Consider the following 22,811-nt stretch of genomic DNA (forward strand, 5'->3'; position numbering starts at 1 on the left):
TAAGGCAGTGTTTGGATTTGATTGGTTCATTGGACGAGGCCAATCCCTTTAGATGTTTACAAGGCCAAGGTTTAAAAGGTCAGAAAAATTTAGTAGCTACGAAATTAGCTGGGCCAGCTAGTAATAAATCCGGAGCCTAGCGGGTAACCGGGATTCCCGGTCGAAGGCAAAAGTGGGACCGGGTGGTTTTTAGCCAGTAAGAGTCTAAGACTCCTTCTCGCCACGCTTAAAGTGAGAGAAGAAACTGAATGATTATTCCCCCTTAATAAAAAATGACTTACAGGAACTGAGCAGTGGTTGAATAGCTATATAAATAAGAAAGCAAATCCTAGTATTAAATACATGAAAATATTAGTTACCATGAGGACAGTGAACTGCAGAAAGAGTACAATCATGTTGTGGCCAGGAGAGAAGTCGTCGAGGCAGAAGTAGCAGCGCGGGTTCTCGCCGGCTGCAACAAGCACCATAGCATATTCTTATACTGTGTAGCTTACTAGATCATTTTGTATTATAACTTGCGTGAGAGTTTTTTTTTCTTTTAAAACGTTGCCCCACATTAGGATTTTCTCCTGTGTCGTGGGTGCGTTTACTAACATACAAGTTCACATGCACATGACACCCAGACCCGAAACAACAATTTGTGGATCACACAAATAGTTGCTCCGTGTGGGAATCGAACCCGCTACCCGTTGCGCGGCAGCCAGTTGCCCAGCCACCGCACCAACCGTGTAGTCAAGTAGCAGTAAATTAAATGCTGCTTATAAGTATGAGTCTCTAGCGTAGCTTGAAAATAGTCGAATTTCTCATCGACAGTTACGTGAGTTACATTAGTTACGTGAGTAAGCCGATAAACATAATAATGAATGTCGTAATATGTCTCACAAAAGTTATAATCTTACATCTTATTATACAATGTGATAGGCGTGGGACTTCTAACCCGTTAAGGCTGAGTACTACATCTAATTTTATCGACAAAAATAATAATATGGGGGGTTGAACCCCTAATTGAAAATATAGGAAAATAGTGATTTTTTCGGTAAGAATAATTCACAAATTATTTTTTTTCTCACTAAAACATTATCAAACATATGAAAAAAGTAATGAATTAGTTAGCCAAGGTTATTAGCTACCGTTTGTCGTCTTTTTTTTGTTTCTACGACGCATACAACCTTTGATATAAAAAAAAGTAAAAAAAATATTAAAATGGCCATAATTTTTAGGGGGAGGGGATTCGACCCCTTCGACCCAGGACTTTTGTCGTTAAAATTAGATGTAGTATTCAGCCTTAACGGGTTAGAAGTCTCGCCCCTATCACATTGTATAAAGCTCTCTCTCTACGAACTCTAAACGAACTCTATAAACTCTAAAATCTCTGGGAGTAATGGTTTGATTTAGAAATTTTGGATAGTTCATTTATCGAGGAAGGCTGTAGGCTGTAAAACATCACGCTACGACCATACAGGAGTAGGTAGCACAAATATAATAATGTTGTATAATTACCGCAACACTTTTCCGTGTCCAAACCGTTCTCATTGGCGTAAGCTGCCGGGCAGAATTTCTTGGCGCGTAAATAATTGCACATGGCGTTGAGGTTACAGACATTGAGCGCCTGCAACACTGCCGTCACGCCCGTGTGGGGGGGCATCACATACCCACACGTTACCAGGGCCATGTGTATCCAACCGCTAGGGGAGTTGGAGAACAGTTTTTGTGCCGCCTCCATGAAGGGCGTCAGTAAGCCTGCGATACATAGAATACTCTTTATTGTATACCATTTATTAAAAATATATACCGTGAAAATATTGATCGTGAAATTAGCAGCCCAGCAATACTTTTCCCGACGCAAGAATCAATGTCGAAACCTCTTGCCTGGCAGTCGCACTTGCGACCAATCGGCCAACGAGGCAGTACATAATATAAAATGAGGCCAAACTCGATATATTTACTAGCAGGAGGCTCAGGGCACATCAGTGAAATAGTAAAATAAGAGAAAGGTGACTGACCGAATATGATGATGCAGATGACGAGTATGAGGCTGCTGGACCGCTCGCCGAAGTTGAAGCTGATGAGGTACATGAACGCGAAGAATGCCAGGCTACACAGCATCAAGATGAACGCCAGAGTCCCTGTACACACACAAATAGTAAATAAAGAGTGCAATGGGTCGGCTCGACTGCAGTGATACCACGGTCTCATAGAAAATCGGCGTGAAATATCAAATAATGCTTGTGTCTCTCATGAGGATGAGGTTGCCGGGAATACAATCCTTCATTCGCAATTTCCAAATCTCCAACCTTTAAAAGGTCGGCAATGTACTTATAGCATTGTAGCGGATGTTCGCAGGCGTCCTCGATTGCTTGCTATCGGATGATTCGTCTGCTCGTTTGTCGACCTATTCCATAATTAAGCTATCTATCTAGAATCTAGAAATAGAATAGAATTTTGGCATAACCTCCATAAGACTCAAACCGTAGAGCCGAGAGAGAATGGTTACCTTCTTTTTTTATTAGTTAAGTCTTTAACTGCCATCAGAAACCTGTTGAAGGCAAATCCTCCACTAACGTAGGTCACCGGTGACCTACGTGGCAGTTAACGTGTTAAAGGTGGCGTTTGGTCAGCATATCGTCTGCTGTAAGCGACAACGCAGCCTGCGGTGAAGTAGTTGTAAAAAATATTTTTTGAAAAGAGTAACGATGGAGTTTCTTGCTCGTTCTTCTTCATTCGAAGCAACACTTTGGAACGAGCGCCTAGCTTCACTGACAGACAGACTGACGGACAATTCAATTTGACGTTTTAAAAGTGCCTTATTTAGAATTAATTGAAATAAATGCTTTGACTTTGACTTTAGTGGAGCAACCTGGCTAAATAGTGCGTGTAAGGTGTGTTACCGAGGAAGTCGAGCTGGTCGATGGTGCGGTCCTGGTCCAGCAGTCGCGCGGCGAGGACAGAGGGCAGCACGAGGGTGAGGGCGGCCACGGCGGCGTGCGCGGCCAGCGTGGCGGCCCAGTGCAGCTCGCCCGGGCAGCCGCACATCACGTGGATGTGGCGCGCGCCCGACACCCGCTCCTTGCACACCAGCGAGATACTGTTGATGTTCGTCGCCAGGATTACTGCAACAAACCACTTCGTCTCAGCACGCTGCAGACCGCTCTAAACACATGCTTGCGCGCCCAATACAGTCTTTTTTCTTTTTTAAAAAAACGTTGCCCCACACTAGGATTTTCTCCTGTGTCGTGGGTGCGTTTACAAACATACAAGTTCACATACACATGACACCCAGACCCGAAACAACAATTTGTGGATCACACAAAGAGTTGCTCCGTGCGGGAATCGAACCCGCTACGCGTTGCGCGGCAGCCAGTTGCCCAGCCACCGCACCAACCGTGCAGTCATGCCCTGCGACCGCGGGACCACGTGTTATGTGTGTGAGGACTCAGTCGACGCATTGGGTATCTTTTGTGACTTATCTAAGGCGTTCGATTGTGTCCCTCATGAAACACTGATCAGGAAGCTATCCCATTATGGAATACGGGGTAACTCTCTGGATCTTCTTATCTCATATTTGAGTGATAGGATTCAGAAAGTCGAGATTAACGGAATTGTTTCCTCCGGATCTGTTGTTAGGATGGGTGTTCCGCAGGGGTCAATTCTCGGCCCGTTTTTATTTCTTATTTATATTTATATTATTTGCTTTACCTTGTAAGGGATAACCATGGGATAGTGCTATTTACTATGACACATAATTATTTATTGTTTAAACTTGAACGTGGACAAATAGTAGAGTAGACTTAACATACTCAACATTTTCGGCATCGCATTTCGCACAGCAAAATTATGAAGTGAATTGTCACCGGCAGTATTTCTGAATCGATACGACCTTCAAAAATCAATAATAATAATAGAAAAGAATGTAATCCTTCTTAAAAGGCCGGCAAAGCAATTATGACTTCTCTGGTGTTCGTGTTCTGATCGCTTACTTTTAGTTAAATCGTCCGCTGAATCAATAATAAAAAAAGAAATACTAACTGAACGTGATACACATGCCCCACGTGATGAGCGTGACCATGTTCTTGGGCATGCCGACGTCGGCGGCGAGCGCGGCGTCGCTGGGCACGGGCTGGATGGACGCGGCCAGCGTCCGGCCGTCGGCCCACGGCAGCAGGCGCGCCGCCAACACGTTGCTCAGCACGTTCAGCGCCACCGGCGCCGCGTGACGCACCGTCGTCGTGTACAGGATCTGGGGGGGGGGGGTACAGGGTACGTAAGGCCTAGGTACCTCCTCATATTGTCTAGGAAACCGAACCGAACACAGGTGGTACGGTTTGGGACCTTACACCTTGATTGGATGCTGATTGATACACTGATAACTTTGCTTGATATTTATTGCTAAAAGTATAACTGTATGATAGATGAGTGCACGCTGAATGAATGCTATTCGTGTACTATACCCTTTGCGCTATAACAAGGTGCGGCTGACAGATGCCAGTATGACGTTGACGTCTCTCTTTAGGGATGGACATTAGAAAAATCTTTTTTTATCGCTATCGATACTCGCAGCATACATTTAATTCTCTTTAATTTTTTTATTTAATGTGTGTGTTATTTAGTTGTGCAGTGTAACTACGTGTATATACTTGTCAAAATAAATATTTTATGACCGAGCCCTGAGGTGTTTCAGAGTTTCAGTTTTACAGAACCGTGAAGAATATAAGTGTATATTAGTTTGTATATGTTACTAAAGCAACTACGATTTTTCAGATTAAGTACCACCACGCATTATCAAAGGCGCCGGAAATTTCTACTATATATTTGTGCTCTGATAAAGTCACTGTGATTCGGGCAGAGAGAGCCGCGTCTACAGTAGATTTACCCACACAATTAAAGGTTTTTTTAGTGATAATTGAACGACGCATAATTTTCGTTTTATATTCTAAAAAAACATCGACTACCTATCCATCGTAGCAGTACATCCCATCACTAAACACGACTATGGATTTACGTTATACGCATAACACTTTACTTTATTTTTGATTTCATTAGATTTTATTTAAAGACTAGAACATTCCGGTTGGATTTAATTTAATTAACTACACTTCCGAATGATATAACATAATACGAATGTGATACAGTTAAAATACTAAGGCATAATTTTTAAATCGCAGCAACTTTCAAGAGTGATACGAAACGTTACTGAATCTGTCAGCCGCACCTTGTTACGGCGCATAGGGTATAAAATTCACCAGCCCAGCGCAGGTAAAATGCCGACTTCTTGATACATCAAATTGACACAGATATAAAACTGTGCTGTGCTTGCACTGTACAGAGGTATTCTAATTTTAGGGCTTCTGGCGATACCGGATAAGTGACAGATGACAAAAGTCGCACATAGACTATCGACGAGCAAATCAACAGTTGATGTCATAAATATCCTGCATCGCATATGTAAAGTTTACATGCGAATAAACATGGATAGAAAATGCCAACGAACAACAGTTGGGCAGAAAACCCGCCGGGCATGATCACATCGCCTGGTCGGAGGATCTTTCTTTTCTTAAGAAACTTTACTGTCTGTTCCCTAAACGCTTTTAGATTTGCATATCACACTAATTACAAAACTAAGTTATTTTTTTTACACCATGCAAATATTTTTAATATAGAAATGACGATCATGAGCAAAAATATGGCATATTTATTTTATTATATTACTCATAATTACATCAGTAAAATTACAAGACAAACATATATCACATCATACCTTGGCTGCCGTGTCATTGAGTTCGATTCCGATCATGTACTTGTTGTACTCCAACACGTCTTTCTCACCAGTTTTCAGCACCGCTGTGGATACACACAGTTACACATGTATTTAAATAAGGTTAGATGACTAATATTTATTTTAATGTCCGTATTTATTCTTGTCTTACAAAACGAATACGTAGAAATTACAAATATGTATTAGCTCCCAGTCCAAAACTTTAGTTCGTTTTATCTAAGCATTGATCTTATATGACAAAATAAAAAAATACGTATCTAATATTTTTTCTTAATTAACACGCTCGCCTCGCCTAAGGCGGGAGAAGTCATTGGATGACTTTCTCCTCTTAAAAAAAGCGGTATATCGGTGCTTACCCTCAGCTACATCAGTTGTTTCTTCGAATTTGAGTCGCGGGTAATGTTTAGCGAAGGCTTTGGCATCGAGTCCGTCGCCCCGTAGACTCAGTAGCACGCGGTGGTCCGGCCGGTCACCGTACAGGTCCAGGTTCAGACGCAGAGTTCCGTCCGAATTTTCTTGTAATTGCGAGTTGTTCGTAAAATGTGTCATCGCGATAATCGTTAGGATTGGAAACACCAGTTGCTGTGGACAAGCGTTAAAATAAGATAGTTATTAAAAAAAATACATAGTTGGAACATATCTTTATACATATAATTCTTCTGTACGTGTGTATGTCACTGAACTCCTCTTAAACGACTGGACCGATTTTGATGAAACTTTTTGTGTGTGTTCAAGAGGATCTGAGAATGGTTTAGATTCACAATTTTGTCCGCTGGACAATGATTTTTTGATTATTTTTTAATTTATCAGTAGTTGTTGATTATGGAATGTTTTACATTGAATCCGACAGACGGCGCTACCATCGCAGTGTCAAATATGAATGACGTTAGATATTGTCATAACATTTGAATAACAATTTTCATCAAAAAGGTCCAGAATGTTTTAGCTTATTAAAAAAAGTTTAAAATTTTCAAATTAAAGACGTGTAGACAGGACAACGTCTGTCGGGTCCGCTAGTTACTGTATAAAATTGTAGACCACACTGTACACTATGGATGCATTAAAGTGATTTGAATTGAAAATAGAAATAGACAACAAAAATTGAATGTGTATCGTGTCATACCTCGCCCTATAATTAGAGGTAATATTAGACATTTAAAGTTATTAGTTATAGCAACACGACTCTTATTGGACTCCCGTACGCCGCACATTACAAATGTCTTGTTGTAATCTTAGTTTGTTTGGATGTTTATCAGTCAATCACGTTGAAACTATTTAACGGATTTTAATGAAATTGGTATACAGACAGAGTATGAGCTGAATTGGGTACTTTTTATCACACGGGAACGCAGACAAGGCCGTTGGTAGAAGCTAGCTACATAATAATTCTGGCCTAATATAATTACAACAACTCTATTTGCTAAAAAAAATAAAAAATAAAAAACTCTGTTTCGATTTCATACAAACAGTAACTATTACTAATGTTATTATAACAATTATTTTGTACTCACCAGTGAGAGAAAAGACCACTTCTTGTGTATGGCGTACTTGACCTGCCGTATCAACAGCACCTTCAGTTGTCGCATGTACAGGAAGGCACCGGTCAGACGCTCCTGAGACATATCTGATGAACACAGACCATCATTTCAACAAAAATCTATTTTTGACATAACTTCTAGAGTGTATAGAGAGTCGTTGTGTGAGTGAGGTTACCGGAGGCCCAAATACCTTCCCCTTCCCAATCCCCGATTCCCCAAAATTCCTAACCCCCAAAAGGCCGGCAACGCACTTGTAACGCCTCTGGTGTTTCAAGTGTCCATGGGCGGCGGCGATTGCTTACCATTAGGTGATCCATCTGATCGTTTACAGGCTAATTCCATAAAAAAAGTTTCCGTCAAAAATTAAGATCGATCCAAAGACGTGTGAGTGAGGTAATCGGTGGTCCAATCTTTCCCCCTCCATCTCCAATCCCCCAAATACAAATTCCTAACCCCCAAATGGCTAACAACGTGCTTATAACCGGTGTTGCAGGTATCTATGGGCGACGTAGATTGCTTACCATCAGGTGATATGTCTACTTGTTTGCCGCTCCATCTTGTAGGATTGAGGAAATGTTGCCTCAAGTTTTTTTTTTAAAAGAAGAAAGAAAGAAAGTAAACTAAGTAATGACCTGGTCCACCATGGCCATCCACTTCATCTTCAGACATTGTGTTGTCCACATCGCTGCACAACCTGCAGGAAACAAGTTCTGATTAAAATGTATAAGAAAACTAAACAGTAGTACTTCGTAGTGTAACGCTAAAGATATTTACAGCAATAGATTTCATTCTTTGAAACTTCCAATTGACAAAATATGAATTTACTAATTGTAGTAAAAAAGCAATCGTTTCACGTTATACAATTTGTTAATTCAATAATACATGTAAACATGATCGACTCGGAAACCAAACCAAATCTCTGCTCGGTGGTCACACTTGTTGTTATTCGACAGAGACTCCGTACAACTAATATCAAAAGTAGACATTAATGGGACCAACGTTAAGCAGATGGAGCTAGTGTGAATCTTCAGGGATTCCCAATAGGGATTTAGCTAGTGTCACACCATTGGTCATTCAATTTTGACAGCTATAGTGATTGGTCAAAAACCTGTTTGCTATATTTGCGCCATCTGGTAAGCGAAAAACCGGTAGCCCCCATTCAAAGACTTGGATTGATATAGGTTATCGGCTGCTTATCTATAAAATAGATATAAATATAAAATAGAGAATAGTAACGTACTTCAAAAACACCTCTTCGAGGGTAGAGACGCCCACCCCGATGGAATCGATGCCCAGTTCTGATCGCTTCTCTTCTAACGCTGAGAACAGCTGCGGGAACTTCTTGACATTAGCAGCCGGCAGGTTGTAAGAGAGTGAGTTTATTGTCTTCTCTTTAAGAGTAGAGTCCGCCACCTGTGACGTCACTACTTTCGTGATCGCCTGTTCTTTGGGCGACCCAATTGTTGTGAACGATAACCTGTAGCCGGTACCTGAGACAGAGAGGAAGAGTTGTCGGCTTAGCGTACTAGATGGTGTTAGTAGCGTAACGGTCAGTTTGGAAAATTATTGGTGTTGTTAAAAATGGAATGTTTAGTTGCTCGATACTAATAACAATTGTAGGGTGCTGGGGGACCACGCGGTCCCCCAGCGCGTCCGATTGGTGTATATGTGTGTGTACGTACCGACGGCCCGCTTGAGATGCATGGTGGTGGCGTGGCAGCGCAGTAGGCCTGCATGCAGCGCGGCCACGCGGTCCCCCAGCGCGTCCGATTGGTGTATATGTGTGTGTACGTACCGACGGCCCGCTTGAGATGCATGGTGGTGGCGTGGCAGCGCAGTAGGCCTGCATGCAGCGCGGCCACGCGGTCCCCCAGCGCGTCCGATTGGTGTATATGTGTGTGTACGTACCGACGGCCCGCTTGAGATGCATGGTGGTGCCGTGGCAGCGCAGTAGGCCTGCATGCAGCGCGGCCACGCGGTCCCCCAGCGCGTCCGATTGGTGTATATGTGTGTGTACGTACCGACGGCCCGCTTGAGATGCATGGTGGTGGCGTGGCAGCGCAGTAGGCCTGCATGCAGCGCGGCCACGCGGTCCCCCAGCGCGTCCGATTGGTGTATATGTGTGTGTACGTACCGACGGCCCGCTTGAGATGCATGGTGGTGGCGTGGCAGCGCAGTAGGCCTGCATGCAGCGCGGCCACGCGGTCCCCCAGCGCGTCCGATTGGTGTATATGTGTGTGTACGTACCGACGGCCCGCTTGAGATGCATGGTGGTGGCGTGGCAGCGCAGTAGGCCTGCATGCAGCGCGGCCACGCGGTCCCCCAGCGCGTCCGATTGGTGTATATGTGTGTGTACGTACCGACGGCCCGCTTGAGATGCATGGTGGTGGCGTGGCAGCGCAGTAGGCCTGCATGCAGCGCGGCCACGCGGTCCCCCAGCGCGTCCGATTGGTGTATATGTGTGTGTACGTACCGACGGCCCGCTTGAGATGCATGGTGGTGGCGTGGCAGCGCAGTAGGCCTGCATGCAGCGCGGCCACGCGGTCCCCCAGCGCGTCCGATTGGTGTATATGTGTGTGTACGTACCGACGGCCCGCTTGAGATGCATGGTGGTGGCGTGGCAGCGCAGTAGGCCTGCATGCAGCGCGGCCACGCGGTCCCCCAGCGCGTCCGATTGGTGTATATGTGTGTGTACGTACCGACGGCCCGCTTGAGATGCATGGTGGTGGCGTGGCAGCGCAGTAGGCCTGCATGCAGCGCGGCCACGCGGTCCCCCAGCGCGTCCGATTGGTGTATATGTGTGTGTACGTACCGACGGCCCGCTTGAGATGCATGGTGGTGGCGTGGCAGCGCAGTAGGCCTGCATGCAGCGCGGCCACGCGGTCCCCCAGCGCGTCCGATTGGTGTATATGTGTGTGTACGTACCGACGGCCCGCTTGAGATGCATGGTGGTGGCGTGGCAGCGCAGTAGGCCTGCATGCAGCGCGGCCACGCGGTCCCCCAGCGCGTCCGATTGGTGTATATGTGTGTGTACGTACCGACGGCCCGCTTGAGATGCATGGTGGTGGCGTGGCAGCGCAGTAGGCCTGCATGCAGCGCGGCCACGCGGTCCCCCAGCGCGTCCGATTGGTGTATATGTGTGTGTACGTACCGACGGCCCGCTTGAGATGCATGGTGGTGGCGTGGCAGCGCAGTAGGCCTGCATGCAGCGCGGCCACGCGGTCCCCCAGCGCGTCCGATTGGTGTATATGTGTGTGTACGTACCGACGGCCCGCTTGAGATGCATGGTGGTGGCGTGGCAGCGCAGTAGGCCTGCATGCAGCGCGGCCACGCGGTCCCCCAGCGCGTCCGATTGGTGTATATGTGTGTGTACGTACCGACGGCCCGCTTGAGATGCATGGTGGTGGCGTGGCAGCGCAGTAGGCCTGCATGCAGCGCGGCCACGCGGTCCCCCAGCGCGTCCGATTGGTGTATATGTGTGTGTACGTACCGACGGCCCGCTTGAGATGCATGGTGGTGGCGTGGCAGCGCAGTAGGCCTGCATGCAGCGCGGCCACGCGGTCCCCCAGCGCGTCCGATTGGTGTATATGTGTGTGTACGTACCGACGGCCCGCTTGAGATGCATGGTGGTGGCGTGGCAGCGCAGTAGGCCTGCATGCAGCGCGGCCACGCGGTCCCCCAGCGCGTCCGATTGGTGTATATGTGTGTGTACGTACCGACGGCCCGCTTGAGATGCATGGTGGTGGCGTGGCAGCGCAGTAGGCCTGCATGCAGCGCGGCCACGCGGTCCCCCAGCGCGTCCGATTGGTGTATATGTGTGTGTACGTACCGACGGCCCGCTTGAGATGCATGGTGGTGGCGTGGCAGCGCAGTAGGCCTGCATGCAGCGCGGCCACGCGGTCCCCCAGCGCGTCCGATTGGTGTATATGTGTGTGTACGTACCGACGGCCCGCTTGAGATGCATGGTGGTGGCGTGGCAGCGCAGTAGGCCTGCATGCAGCGCGGCCACGCGGTCCCCCAGCGCGTCCGATTGGTGTATATGTGTGTGTACGTACCGACGGCCCGCTTGAGATGCATGGTGGTGGCGTGGCAGCGCAGTAGGCCTGCATGCAGCGCGGCCACGCGGTCCCCCAGCGCGTCCGATTGGTGTATATGTGTGTGTACGTACCGACGGCCCGCTTGAGATGCATGGTGGTGGCGTGGCAGCGCAGTAGGCCTGCATGCAGCGCGGCCACGCGGTCCCCCAGCGCGTCCGATTGGTGTATATGTGTGTGTACGTACCGACGGCCCGCTTGAGATGCATGGTGGTGGCGTGGCAGCGCAGTAGGCCTGCATGCAGCGCGGCCACGCGGTCCCCCAGCGCGTCCGATTGGTGTATATGTGTGTGTACGTACCGACGGCCCGCTTGAGATGCATGGTGGTGGCGTGGCAGCGCAGTAGGCCTGCATGCAGCGCGGCCACGCGGTCCCCCAGCGCGTCCGATTGGTGTATATGTGTGTGTACGTACCGACGGCCCGCTTGAGATGCATGGTGGTGGCGTGGCAGCGCAGTAGGCCTGCATGCAGCGCGGCCACGCGGTCCCCCAGCGCGTCCGATTGGTGTATATGTGTGTGTACGTACCGACGGCCCGCTTGAGATGCATGGTGGTGGCGTGGCAGCGCAGTAGGCCTGCATGCAGCGCGGCCACGCGGTCCCCCAGCGCGTCCGATTGGTGTATATGTGTGTGTACGTACCGACGGCCCGCTTGAGATGCATGGTGGTGGCGTGGCAGCGCAGTAGGCCTGCATGCAGCGCGGCCACGCGGTCCCCCAGCGCGTCCGATTGGTGTATATGTGTGTGTACGTACCGACGGCCCGCTTGAGATGCATGGTGGTGGCGTGGCAGCGCAGTAGGCCTGCATGCAGCGCGGCCACGCGGTCCCCCAGCGCGTCCGATTGGTGTATATGTGTGTGTACGTACCGACGGCCCGCTTGAGATGCATGGTGGTGGCGTGGCAGCGCAGTAGGCCTGCATGCAGCGCGGCCACGCGGTCCCCCAGCGCGTCCGATTGGTGTATATGTGTGTGTACGTACCGACGGCCCGCTTGAGATGCATGGTGGTGGCGTGGCAGCGCAGTAGGCCTGCATGCAGCGCGGCCACGCGGTCCCCCAGCGCGTCCGATTGGTGTATATGTGTGTGTACGTACCGACGGCCCGCTTGAGATGCATGGTGGTGGCGTGGCAGCGCAGTAGGCCTGCATGCAGCGCGGCCACGCGGTCCCCCAGCGCGTCCGATTGGTGTATATGTGTGTGTACGTACCGACGGCCCGCTTGAGATGCATGGTGGTGGCGTGGCAGCGCAGTAGGCCTGCATGCAGCGCGGCCACGCGGTCCCCCAGCGCGTCCGATTGGTGTATATGTGTGTGTACGTACCGACGGCCCGCTTGAGATGCATGGTGGTGGCGTGGCAGCGCAGTAGGCCTGCATGCAGCGCGGCCACGCGGTCCCCCAGCGCGTCCGATTGGTGTATATGTGTGTGTACGTACCGACGGCCCGCTTGAGATGCATGGTGGTGGCGTGGCAGCGCAGTAGGCCTGCATGCAGCGCGGCCACGCGGTCCCCCAGCGCGTCCGATTGGTGTATATGTGTGTGTACGTACCGACGGCCCGCTTGAGATGCATGGTGGTGGCGTGGCAGCGCAGTAGGCCTGCATGCAGCGCGGCCACGCGGTCCCCCAGCGCGTCCGATTGGTGTATATGTGTGTGTACGTACCGACGGCCCGCTTGAGATGCATGGTGGTGGCGTGGCAGCGCAGTAGGCCTGCATGCAGCGCGGCCACGCGGTCCCCCAGCGCGTCCGATTGGTGTATATGTGTGTGTACGTACCGACGGCCCGCTTGAGATGCATGGTGGTGGCGTGGCAGCGCAGTAGGCCTGCATGCAGCGCGGCCACGCGGTCCCCCAGCGCGTCCGATTGGTGTATATGTGTGTGTACGTACCGACGGCCCGCTTGAGATGCATGGTGGTGGCGTGGCAGCGCAGTAGGCCTGCATGCAGCGCGGCCACGCGGTCCCCCAGCGCGTCCGATTGGTGTATATGTGTGTGTACGTACCGACGGCCCGCTTGAGATGCATGGTGGTGGCGTGGCAGCGCAGTAGGCCTGCATGCAGCGCGGCCACGCGGTCCCCCAGCGCGTCCGATTGGTGTATATGTGTGTGTACGTACCGACGGCCCGCTTGAGATGCATGGTGGTGGCGTGGCAGCGCAGTAGGCCTGCATGCAGCGCGGCCACGCGGTCCCCCAGCGCGTCCGATTGGTGTATATGTGTGTGTACGTACCGACGGCCCGCTTGAGATGCATGGTGGTGGCGTGGCAGCGCAGTAGGCCTGCATGCAGCGCGGCCACGCGGTCCCCCAGCGCGTCCGCCTCCTCCATGAAGTGCGTCGTCAGTAGCACCGTGCGCTCGCCGCGGAGGGACTGATAATACCAACCATTGTTATTATTATTATTTTATGACATAAGACTTATGACTTGCAAGTGTCCATGGGAGGTGTCAATTGATTACTGTTAAGAGACGGGCAAGTTCGTTCGCCGCCCTACGGGCAACGAAGCGACGCGCTAGCGTTCAGTGGATATTGTGGATAGTTGTATCTGATGAAATTTTTGCGTTGCGACATCGCATCGCATTGCGGTTCGACGTCGTTTTTGCGATGCGACGCCGCAATGCAGTGTTGTAGATTCGCCCTATTTTCTAAAAATGTCATTAATTAATTCTAAAAGTATGGGAGAGCCATGCTTCGGCACGAATGGGCCGGCTCGACCGGAGTGATACCACGGCCTTACAGAAAACCGACGTGAAACAACGCTTGCTTTGTGTTTCGTTGTGTGAGTGAGGTTACCGGAGGCCCAATTCCCCCCTTCCCAATATTCCCCATCCCGGATTCCCGAACAACAACCCTTAAATTCCTAACTCCCAAAAAGCCGGCAAAGCCTCTGGTGTTTCAAGTGTCCATGGGCGGCGGCGATTGCTTACCATCAGGTAATACGTCTGCTCGATTATCGGCTTGTTTCATAAAAAAAAAGTATATAAATGAGTTTACCAGTAGCAGGTCCCAGAGCTCCCGCCTCGTCTCGACGTCGAGTCCGGAGGTGGGCTCGTCGAGTATGAGGACGGTGGCGCCGCCGGCCAGGGCGCAGGCGAGCTGCGCGCGGCGCTGCATGCCGCCCGACAGCTGGCGGCACTGCGCGCCCAGCTTGGCCTGCAGCCCCAGCTGCGTCGCCAGCTGCCGGGACGACGCGCGCGCCTCCCCGTACGTGCCGCGCTTCAACTGCGCCGTACAAACCAACACATTCATCTCACACACATATCGAGACACGAGACTCATATAGGCAGTTGCAGTCAAAGCTAAGTATCAAATTAAATCCCGTAAGTTAATCTTGTTTCGGATCTAGGTGTCATGTGTATGTTGAAATTGTCAATTGACACAAGAGAAAACCCCAGTTTGGAACAATATTATTTAATAAAATGAAAAAAAAAAGAAAAGTACATTAATCATTTATGTGATTATTATGACTCCTTTCAATTATATACCTATAGTTTTAGAGAAGTATGATCACACCCGTGGTGTGTCGGAACACAGATATACGCGAGACACAATGTGTTTTCTATCGTCTCATATACCGGCAAACAAGAGTATAAGCCATGACTCACCATAGTGAAGAACATGATATGCTCCCGTAGGCTGAGGTCGGGGAAGAAGAGGTTGTGTTGCGGACAGAGGCCGAGGTTCTGCCGGACCTCGTCGCGCTGGCGCAGCGTGTCCTTGCCGTTCACGTACACGGTGCCCTCCGTGGCACTCGTCATACCTGGGGGTGCGAGTAAAAAGCACCGTCACGCCTTTTATCCCCGAAGGGGTAGGCAGAGGTGCTCATTACGACACGTAATGCCGTGATACACTCACTTTTCACCATTTGTTTTATAAGTCCCATGTAATGGGGGGTGAGCCTATTGCCATATACTGGACACGATTCCAGACTCCGTGCTGCTACTGAGAAATTTCGAAAAACCGAATACTTTGCCCGACCCGGGAATCGAATCCGAGACCCCTTGTTCGGCAGTCGCACTTGCGACCACTCTACCAACGAAGCAGTCAGTACGAGTAATAGGTACATTTTTAAACCTCTACAAACGAATTATACTTAGAAAAAATAGTTTTCTTGTCAGCTATGGCAGATAGTGGCGGATGGGCTTAGTTTGGCATAATGAAGTAACGATTTACATGTGATAGAGCCATGCTTTGGTTGAGTCGGCTCGACCGGAGTGATAACACGGCCTCACAGAAAACCGACGTGAAACAACGCTTGTATTGTGAGAGTGAGCTTACCGGATGCTCAATCCCCCTCCCCCCAATTATCAAACTCCAAAACCTTAAAGGTTGAATTCCTCTGGTATTAAGAGAGTCCATGTCATTACCATCAGGTGATCAGTCAGTTTTTTTATGAGACAAGCCGGTAATCGAGCAGACGTATTACCTGATGGTAAGCAATCGCCGCCGCCCATGGGCATTTGCAACACCGGAGGCTTAACAAGTGCGTTACCAGCTTTTTGGGAGTTAGGAATTTAAGGGTTGTTGTTCGGGAATGGGGATGGGGAAGATTGGGAAGGGGGAATTGGGCCTCTGGTAACCTCACTCACACAACGAAACACAAATGCCGTGAGGCCGTGGTATTAATCCGGTCGAGCCGGCCCATTCGTGCCGAAGCATGGCTCTCCCCAAGGCTCGGAACCGGTTTAAAAAATACCGGTTAATACCGGTTTATATCGGTTTTCCTCCGAACTTTTCTTAAGAACGTGAATATTAAAGAACTTTATTTTAACCTAAATTAACCGGTTTATTCGACGAGGGGCATGTCGGTACACGCGTTGAAATATTATTATTGAAATAAGCTGAACAGCGCGCGGCGTTTCTTTGATGTGCGTCGTATTAACCGGTTTTTATTGCTCTAAACCGGTTAATCCGAAAAAACCTTTATGAAAATACTGTTCCAAATACCGGTTTAAAAAAACCGGTTTCGCGAACGAAACCCAATGTAAAGGTTTTGCGTACAAGTACATAATAACGGTTTGAAAATTTAACCGGTATCCGAGCCTTGGCTCTCCCACACTTGAAGTTTGTTTGCAAGTTACTTGTAAATAAGTTACCAGTGATGATGGACATGAGCGTGGTCTTCCCGGCGCCATTGTGTCCCAGCAACACCGTGATCTCCCCCTTGTACACCTCCAGCGACACATTGCGTAACACTCGCTGCTTCGGGTATACCTGCAGACAAAATTATCATCATCGTCAAAGTCAGAGCATTTATTTCAATTAATCTTTAAACTAACATTTTTGCAGGAGGAAAAACGGGGTGGTTTTTAGTTTAGTAAGAGTTTGACACACACACTCTCTCTCTCCCTCTCTATAGTCTCTTTCAAAGCGAGAGGAGAAGTGGATAATTTTCCACCCTTGAAAAAAAATCCAGAGACTTTGGGTTAAGATCAGTTATTAAATTACTAAACTCCGGTTGCTAGAAGGGATTTCCTTGCCAAGCATAATTTCCATGCTTGGCAGGAGGGTTTTGGATCGTATTTAGGTATAAAAAAATATTAGGTGAAAGATGAATTGAATTATACGTTTTTAAGTATAACTGGGTCTCATATCATAGCAGCTTAAACTTAATAAGTCACAACATTTTCTACTTATCAGAGAAAATCAGCTCACCTTTGAAACGTTGACAATTTTGATGCCAATCTCTGCGTTCGCAGGCGGAGACTCGAAGAACCGCGGGTCCTGAGCCATCGGGTCCTCCTCTTCAGACTCCATATCCGGGATCACCTCATTCTTACTCCAATATTGAGTCTTAAAATAAAATAAACACTCATAAGTACATTACAATATACACATTTTCCATTGGAAGTAAAGAGAGAGATACAGCTAATAAAAATATTAACTTATATTTTTTATAATACACTAGTTTCTTCAAGCGGCTTCATCCGCGTCCCCGTGGGATAAAAAGTAGCCTATGTATTATTTCAGACCATATTTCAAATTTCATCACCTTTCAGCCGTTTTGACGTGATTGAGTAACAAACATACAAACAAACATTCTCATTTAATTTAATTAGTAAGATTAATAGTATGTAAGGGTCTATTGCTGGACTATGGGTCTCCTCTACAATAGAGGGGGGAGGGGGGGTGCTATAATCTCCGCGCTTGGCAAGCAGGTTGGAGATCGCAGTTACCATCGAGCGCTGCTAATCATCCTCTGTTAAATATAATATTATGTCCACTCTTCGGCCATTCTCCGGATTGACGTGATCTAATTACCTTGACCATTTATATGTACACTATTTTTATTGTTTATAATATTAGTGTGATATTAACATATAAAAGATATTGAATTCACACATTAATGCGGCATGTAACAATTGTTGGCGGTTATGTTGATAATGAACTAAAGTTAAAATATAAATGGTCACGCTAATTAGACACGTCAAGCCGGAGAATGGCCGTCTTACGCCACCCACGTGAAGAGTAGAGACTGAATATGAACTATTCTACAAAATGATCGGTCGTACTAACATCCGTGACGTTATACTGCGTGAAATTGTTCTCCAGTTCGACTGCCGTTATATATCTTCTCGCTTCGAAGCTGGGTATGTACTGTATCGGGTATCCGAACTCATCATACGAATCTACACTCTTTACGTCCTTCTCTTTTTTAATCTTGCGAGACCGCTGAAAGTGGAGTGGAGATGAAGGAAAATAGAGCCTATTTGGGAGTTTTAAGGTATAAATTGGTCTTATAATAAAACGTAAATGTTCTGTTATGAGCCTTGTGTCACTTAAAGAAGTAAAATAAAAATTGGTTGCCTGTAAAGTCGGTTTTACGGGCGAAGATTTTACGTGACAACGTCTTTAGCGGCGGACCGATCATGTTTGAGTGGGAGAGAGACGCAAGGCTCGTTCGGTGACTCATCGTAACGGACGTGAGCGGGCGTTACACTTTTTCATGAGTGACTCCGAGCCGCAACCTAATTTAAGACGTTGTCACGTCAAAAAGTAAAACAACGTTGTACAGAACATTTTAATAGTGTTGTGTAGTGGTGCGTCCACAACAGACGAATGTACCGGACGCATGCAGTTGACGAGCGTCTCGCGAGCGGCGCATTCGTCACATGTAGACACACTACTACACAACTAGTCCCACAAACTCCCGATAAAGTGTCCTTGAACAAACTATGTTCCTGTATTCTGCAATAAAAAACACATTCCTCCAATCTCTCTCTTCACTTCACTTCACTTTCAGATATTGGACGTACCTTGAAGAGGAAGTTCCAGGGTAGAGCCTGTCCGTACTGGCCGGGCGCCACCAGAGACAGGTACCAGGTGAGGGCATACAGCAGCCCGGCCTGCACCAACATGAACACGAAGCTCAGGAACACTGACGCGTTGGAGTTTGCTTTCGCTGTTAGCATATTACTGAAGTATACTCCGCTACCTGTGACCAAGGAACGAGGTATAATACATCTAGTTAAATTAAAGATATTGAACAGTTTGTTTGAACGCACCAATCTTCGGAATTGCTGATTCGAATCGAATAATTTTGTTTGTGTTCGATAGTCCATTTATCGAGGAAGGCTATGGGAGGTAAAACATCGCCTTAATGAAATTTGCGCTCAAAATAACATGCATAGAAATCCCAACATCCCGACTGTTAGTTAGGCAGCAGTTTGCCAGGCATGATCACGTCGCGTGGCCGGAGGATCCTCCATTTGCGATCTTAGAAAACTTTACTCTCTGTTCCATTAACACATTGAACGCCGTGGTAGTCACCGGTGACCGACGTTAGCGGAGGATTTACCTTCAACCGTTTTCTATTGGCAGTCAAAGACTTAATATAGCTAGTTACATGATAAATATTACTAACCGTACATCTCGAGCACGGAGACTTCCTGCCAGAACCAGTGCATGGGCACGTGTGGCAGGAGGCCGGTGGCCAGCGTGACCACGTACGGCAGGTCGTAGTCCAGCTGCACCCGCGCCGGGATCCACAGCACCACGTACGCCAGCACTGACAGCGTCGCCACGTACTGCGCTGTGGACACACACAAAAAATAGTTACAGAAAGAAGGTAAGTGATGTGCACAGAACATCGGCGTGATACTACACTGCCTTTTTTGATGGGGGGAAATCATCCACCGACTTCTGCCGCCATAGGCGAGGCGAGAGGGAGTGTCAAACTCTTACTGACTAAAAACCACCCCGTTCCTACTCCAGCTTTTCTGCCGGAGCCCCGGTAAACCCGCTAGGTAGTCCTTGCAGCTCCGGGTGATACTACACTTGTGTTGTGTTTCACATGTAAGTGAGGTCACCGAACGCCTAATTCTTCACCCCTCAATCCCCAAACCCCTTACCCTAAAAGGCATCACACTAGTGTTGCCTCAATCTCGTCGGGTGTTCCGTCAGCTCGCTGGCCGCCCAATACCATAAAAATAGGTGCCTCCATTTTCAGTGATGGACCCGGGTACGTCCTAAAACTGCGACCAGCCACCGAGGAATGGGCAGCAGCATTCTCAAATTTATCGGTGACCTAATTGCGATCCCCAAGCCGCCTGCCAAGCGTGGGGATTATGGCAACCCCCCCCCCCCCTCAAGGGGGAGGCCTTTGTTCAGCAGTGGACGTCTCTCGGCTGATGATGATGATGATGATGATGATTTTCAGTGATTATGGCAAATTATGTTTAGAAGTTAGGCAAATAACTCTACTTACTTCCTTTCGAAACGTAGCTGCAGACGAAGGCCATAGCCATGACGGTGTTGAAGTAGAGAAGCAGCATCAGGAATATGAGGACTCCGTTGGAGTTGTTGATGAGAGGTGTGGAGGTCGTCTTCAGCAGAATGGCACCTCCGATGGAGAACACCAGCCCGCTCAGCAACACGTTTAGGAAGTGTGACACCCCTAGAATGTTTTGCGAAACTCCCACCATTTTTATCAGTTCCTGTAAGACATGAAACAATAAAATAAATAACATCTAAAAGGGATTTGGTTAGTGAAAGGCTGAGGGCAGGCTGAGGGTCAATAATACCTATATTAGGTTCAATTTGTTATTAAGTTTTTGTTAGCCCAATTAAACATTTCCTGCTAACGACACAATAGACCAAAATGTTCATACGGAACATAGGTACGTCAAATATTAAACATACAAAACGGAACTTATTGAGTAATTTTTAAACACAGGCCCTAATTGTTCCAGTCTATTATCAATCAACTACAAGTTCCATGTATGTAATAGTTAAATAGACAATGATTGCATTGTCTTACAAAGAGTATGAATTAACACTTATTATTTATACAAAAAGTAATAATGTAATACTGGACTGCCTCGTTGGTCGACTGGTCGCAGGTGCGATTGCCGAACAAGAGGTCTCGGGTTCGATTCCCGGGTCAGGCAAAGTATTGCTAGGCTTTTTTGGGTTTTTCGAAAATATCTCACTAGTAGCACGGAGTCTGGAAATGTGTCCAGTATATGGCAATAGGCTCACCACCTATTACATGGGACTTATAAAATAAATGTTGAAAAGTGGGTGTACATTGTATAGCGGCATTAAGTGCCGTAATGTGCACCTCTGCCTACCCCTTCGGGGAAAAAAGGCGTGACGTTGTGTGTGTAATCTATACTAATATTATAAAGCTGAAGAGTTTGTTTGTTTGCACGCGCTAATCTCCGGAACTACTGGTCCGATTTGAATAATTCTTTTTGTGTCGGAGAGTCCATTTATCGAGGAAGGCTATAGGCTATAAAACATCACGCTATGACCAATAGGAGCCGAGTAGAGCGGGTGAAACCGCGCGGAAGTAGCTAGTAATGTAATAAAATGGTAACCTGTATGCCGGTGGCACGTTCTTGCAGGAGCCGCCCCATGAGGAATATGAACGGCAGCATCATAGAGATCCAGCATACCGTCTTCAGGAGCAAGCAGACGATGCTTATATTCTCGTTGTTCTGAGCCTGATAGTACGGGAACTCTTGTGTCGTAAGTTCCTGTCGAAAGTGAGAGCATATAATAGGCGTGTGGCGGTAGGAAGTGAGAGCATATAGTGGCCGACTGATGGGATTACAGAGAGAGAGTGACCTGGTGATGGTCTCTTATAAACCCAGGGGCGTAGCTAGGACCGTAGCGGCCGTATCAATAAGGATAATGACTGGGTCAAAAATAAATTATTACAATTTTTCAATACAATAAAACATTCAAAAATAATCACACTCTCATTCATAAATTGATACTGAATGAACTACTTAATATTCGGTTTTTTTCTACCAAAATTTCTAGAAATAAGTCTGATATTTGACGTCAAAAACTTATGACGTCATAATAGAGTATTTCATACAAAGTTCATAGAAAATATCGTTTTTGACGTTTCGAAAAAAGTATTGAATTTGACTAGTAGGAAACATGCCTATTATACGGGTTATGGGGCAACGTGCGTAAGCAAAAAAACAAAAACTTCTCAATTCTTTATTTCATTTCAGAAATAACTAAAGTTCAACTAATAAATTCCTTCTTTTTTTCGCGTAAAGCATGCGTACAAAAGTTGGCAGCAACTTCAGAAAAAATAAGCGCCGTAAGAGCCCCGAAACATGGGCTCACTGTTATAGCATCGGTCAGTTTCCTTTTGAGACAGGGCGAAAAAATCATTGGATGATTGTTTCCCTAAAAAAAATTGAGACCAAATATTTTTTTATACGGGGGTCCGTCAAGAGACGCTATGTCACTGTATAAACTTGAACCCTTTTGATTTAAACTATGATTTCTAACTCGCCTGCCGACCATGAAGATTTTATGGCAAATTCCTCTTATGTAGAAGAAATCTTTAGTCTAGCAGTGCATTGCGGGTTGTTGACGAGGTCATAAATCAGCGTAGTATATTCTCTATACTCGTAATCTCTTTACCACGGGGTATGCTCGTACTAGATAGTATAACTGACGATAGGTGGATGTTATTTGCATTGTTGATTAATCATATTGTTATTTTATAAAATACCTTTATTAAAAAAAAACATAATAATGATACGTACATAGTATAAAGATTACTCATATGACTTAAATGAAACTACAAGTAGTACTCGTTCACAGAAACATAAAATACAACTAAATATTTCAACGAAAACCGAAAATTAATAATTATAAATGTTTCAAAGAAAATGAATAACTAACAGTCTTAAGATCTCAGTTCCCCATACGGTATACGAATTAAAATTTAAAAATTCATGTTGAAGAAGTGACGAATAAAACGTCGCAAGTTCACAATTATTGATCATTATGAATATGAGTCATATACAAGGGTCACATATTGCCACGCCCGCTCCATATTCCTCAATCAATAAAACTCATGGCCCCAATAATAAGATCACATTATCTTACTGATGTTATATAAATGCGAAAGTTGTGAGTTTATGAGTTTGGATGTAGTTTTGTTA

At 47.1% G+C, this 22,811-nt stretch overlaps 1 protein-coding gene across 1 annotated transcript in view; it reads right to left on the bottom strand.

The window, feature by feature from the left end:
* The window catches only part of LOC118265868 (phospholipid-transporting ATPase ABCA3), a 52,216-nt gene that overhangs the window by 17,394 nt on the left and 12,011 nt on the right, over nucleotides 1-22,811 (bottom strand). The window contains exons 6-25 of the mRNA XM_050695078.1: nucleotides 21,216-21,374; nucleotides 20,102-20,330; nucleotides 19,259-19,426; nucleotides 18,651-18,829; nucleotides 17,911-18,066; nucleotides 17,050-17,187; nucleotides 16,491-16,608; nucleotides 15,000-15,154; nucleotides 14,389-14,616; nucleotides 13,627-13,765; nucleotides 8,552-8,801; nucleotides 7,944-8,005; nucleotides 7,285-7,397; nucleotides 6,130-6,355; nucleotides 5,756-5,838; nucleotides 4,027-4,237; nucleotides 2,889-3,110; nucleotides 2,004-2,126; nucleotides 1,501-1,740; nucleotides 360-451 (exon numbers count right to left, since the gene is read on the bottom strand). Coding sequence (XP_050551035.1) covers nucleotides 360-451; nucleotides 1,501-1,740; nucleotides 2,004-2,126; nucleotides 2,889-3,110; nucleotides 4,027-4,237; nucleotides 5,756-5,838; nucleotides 6,130-6,355; nucleotides 7,285-7,397; nucleotides 7,944-8,005; nucleotides 8,552-8,801; nucleotides 13,627-13,765; nucleotides 14,389-14,616; nucleotides 15,000-15,154; nucleotides 16,491-16,608; nucleotides 17,050-17,187; nucleotides 17,911-18,066; nucleotides 18,651-18,829; nucleotides 19,259-19,426; nucleotides 20,102-20,330; nucleotides 21,216-21,374 — 3,291 coding nt within the window. The remainder of the gene's footprint in view (nucleotides 1-359; nucleotides 452-1,500; nucleotides 1,741-2,003; nucleotides 2,127-2,888; nucleotides 3,111-4,026; nucleotides 4,238-5,755; nucleotides 5,839-6,129; nucleotides 6,356-7,284; nucleotides 7,398-7,943; nucleotides 8,006-8,551; nucleotides 8,802-13,626; nucleotides 13,766-14,388; nucleotides 14,617-14,999; nucleotides 15,155-16,490; nucleotides 16,609-17,049; nucleotides 17,188-17,910; nucleotides 18,067-18,650; nucleotides 18,830-19,258; nucleotides 19,427-20,101; nucleotides 20,331-21,215; nucleotides 21,375-22,811) is intronic.

This window comes from Spodoptera frugiperda, chromosome 7 (genome assembly GCF_023101765.2).
Source record: "Spodoptera frugiperda isolate SF20-4 chromosome 7, AGI-APGP_CSIRO_Sfru_2.0, whole genome shotgun sequence".
NCBI classification, from domain to species: Eukaryota; Metazoa; Arthropoda; class Insecta; order Lepidoptera; family Noctuidae; genus Spodoptera; species Spodoptera frugiperda.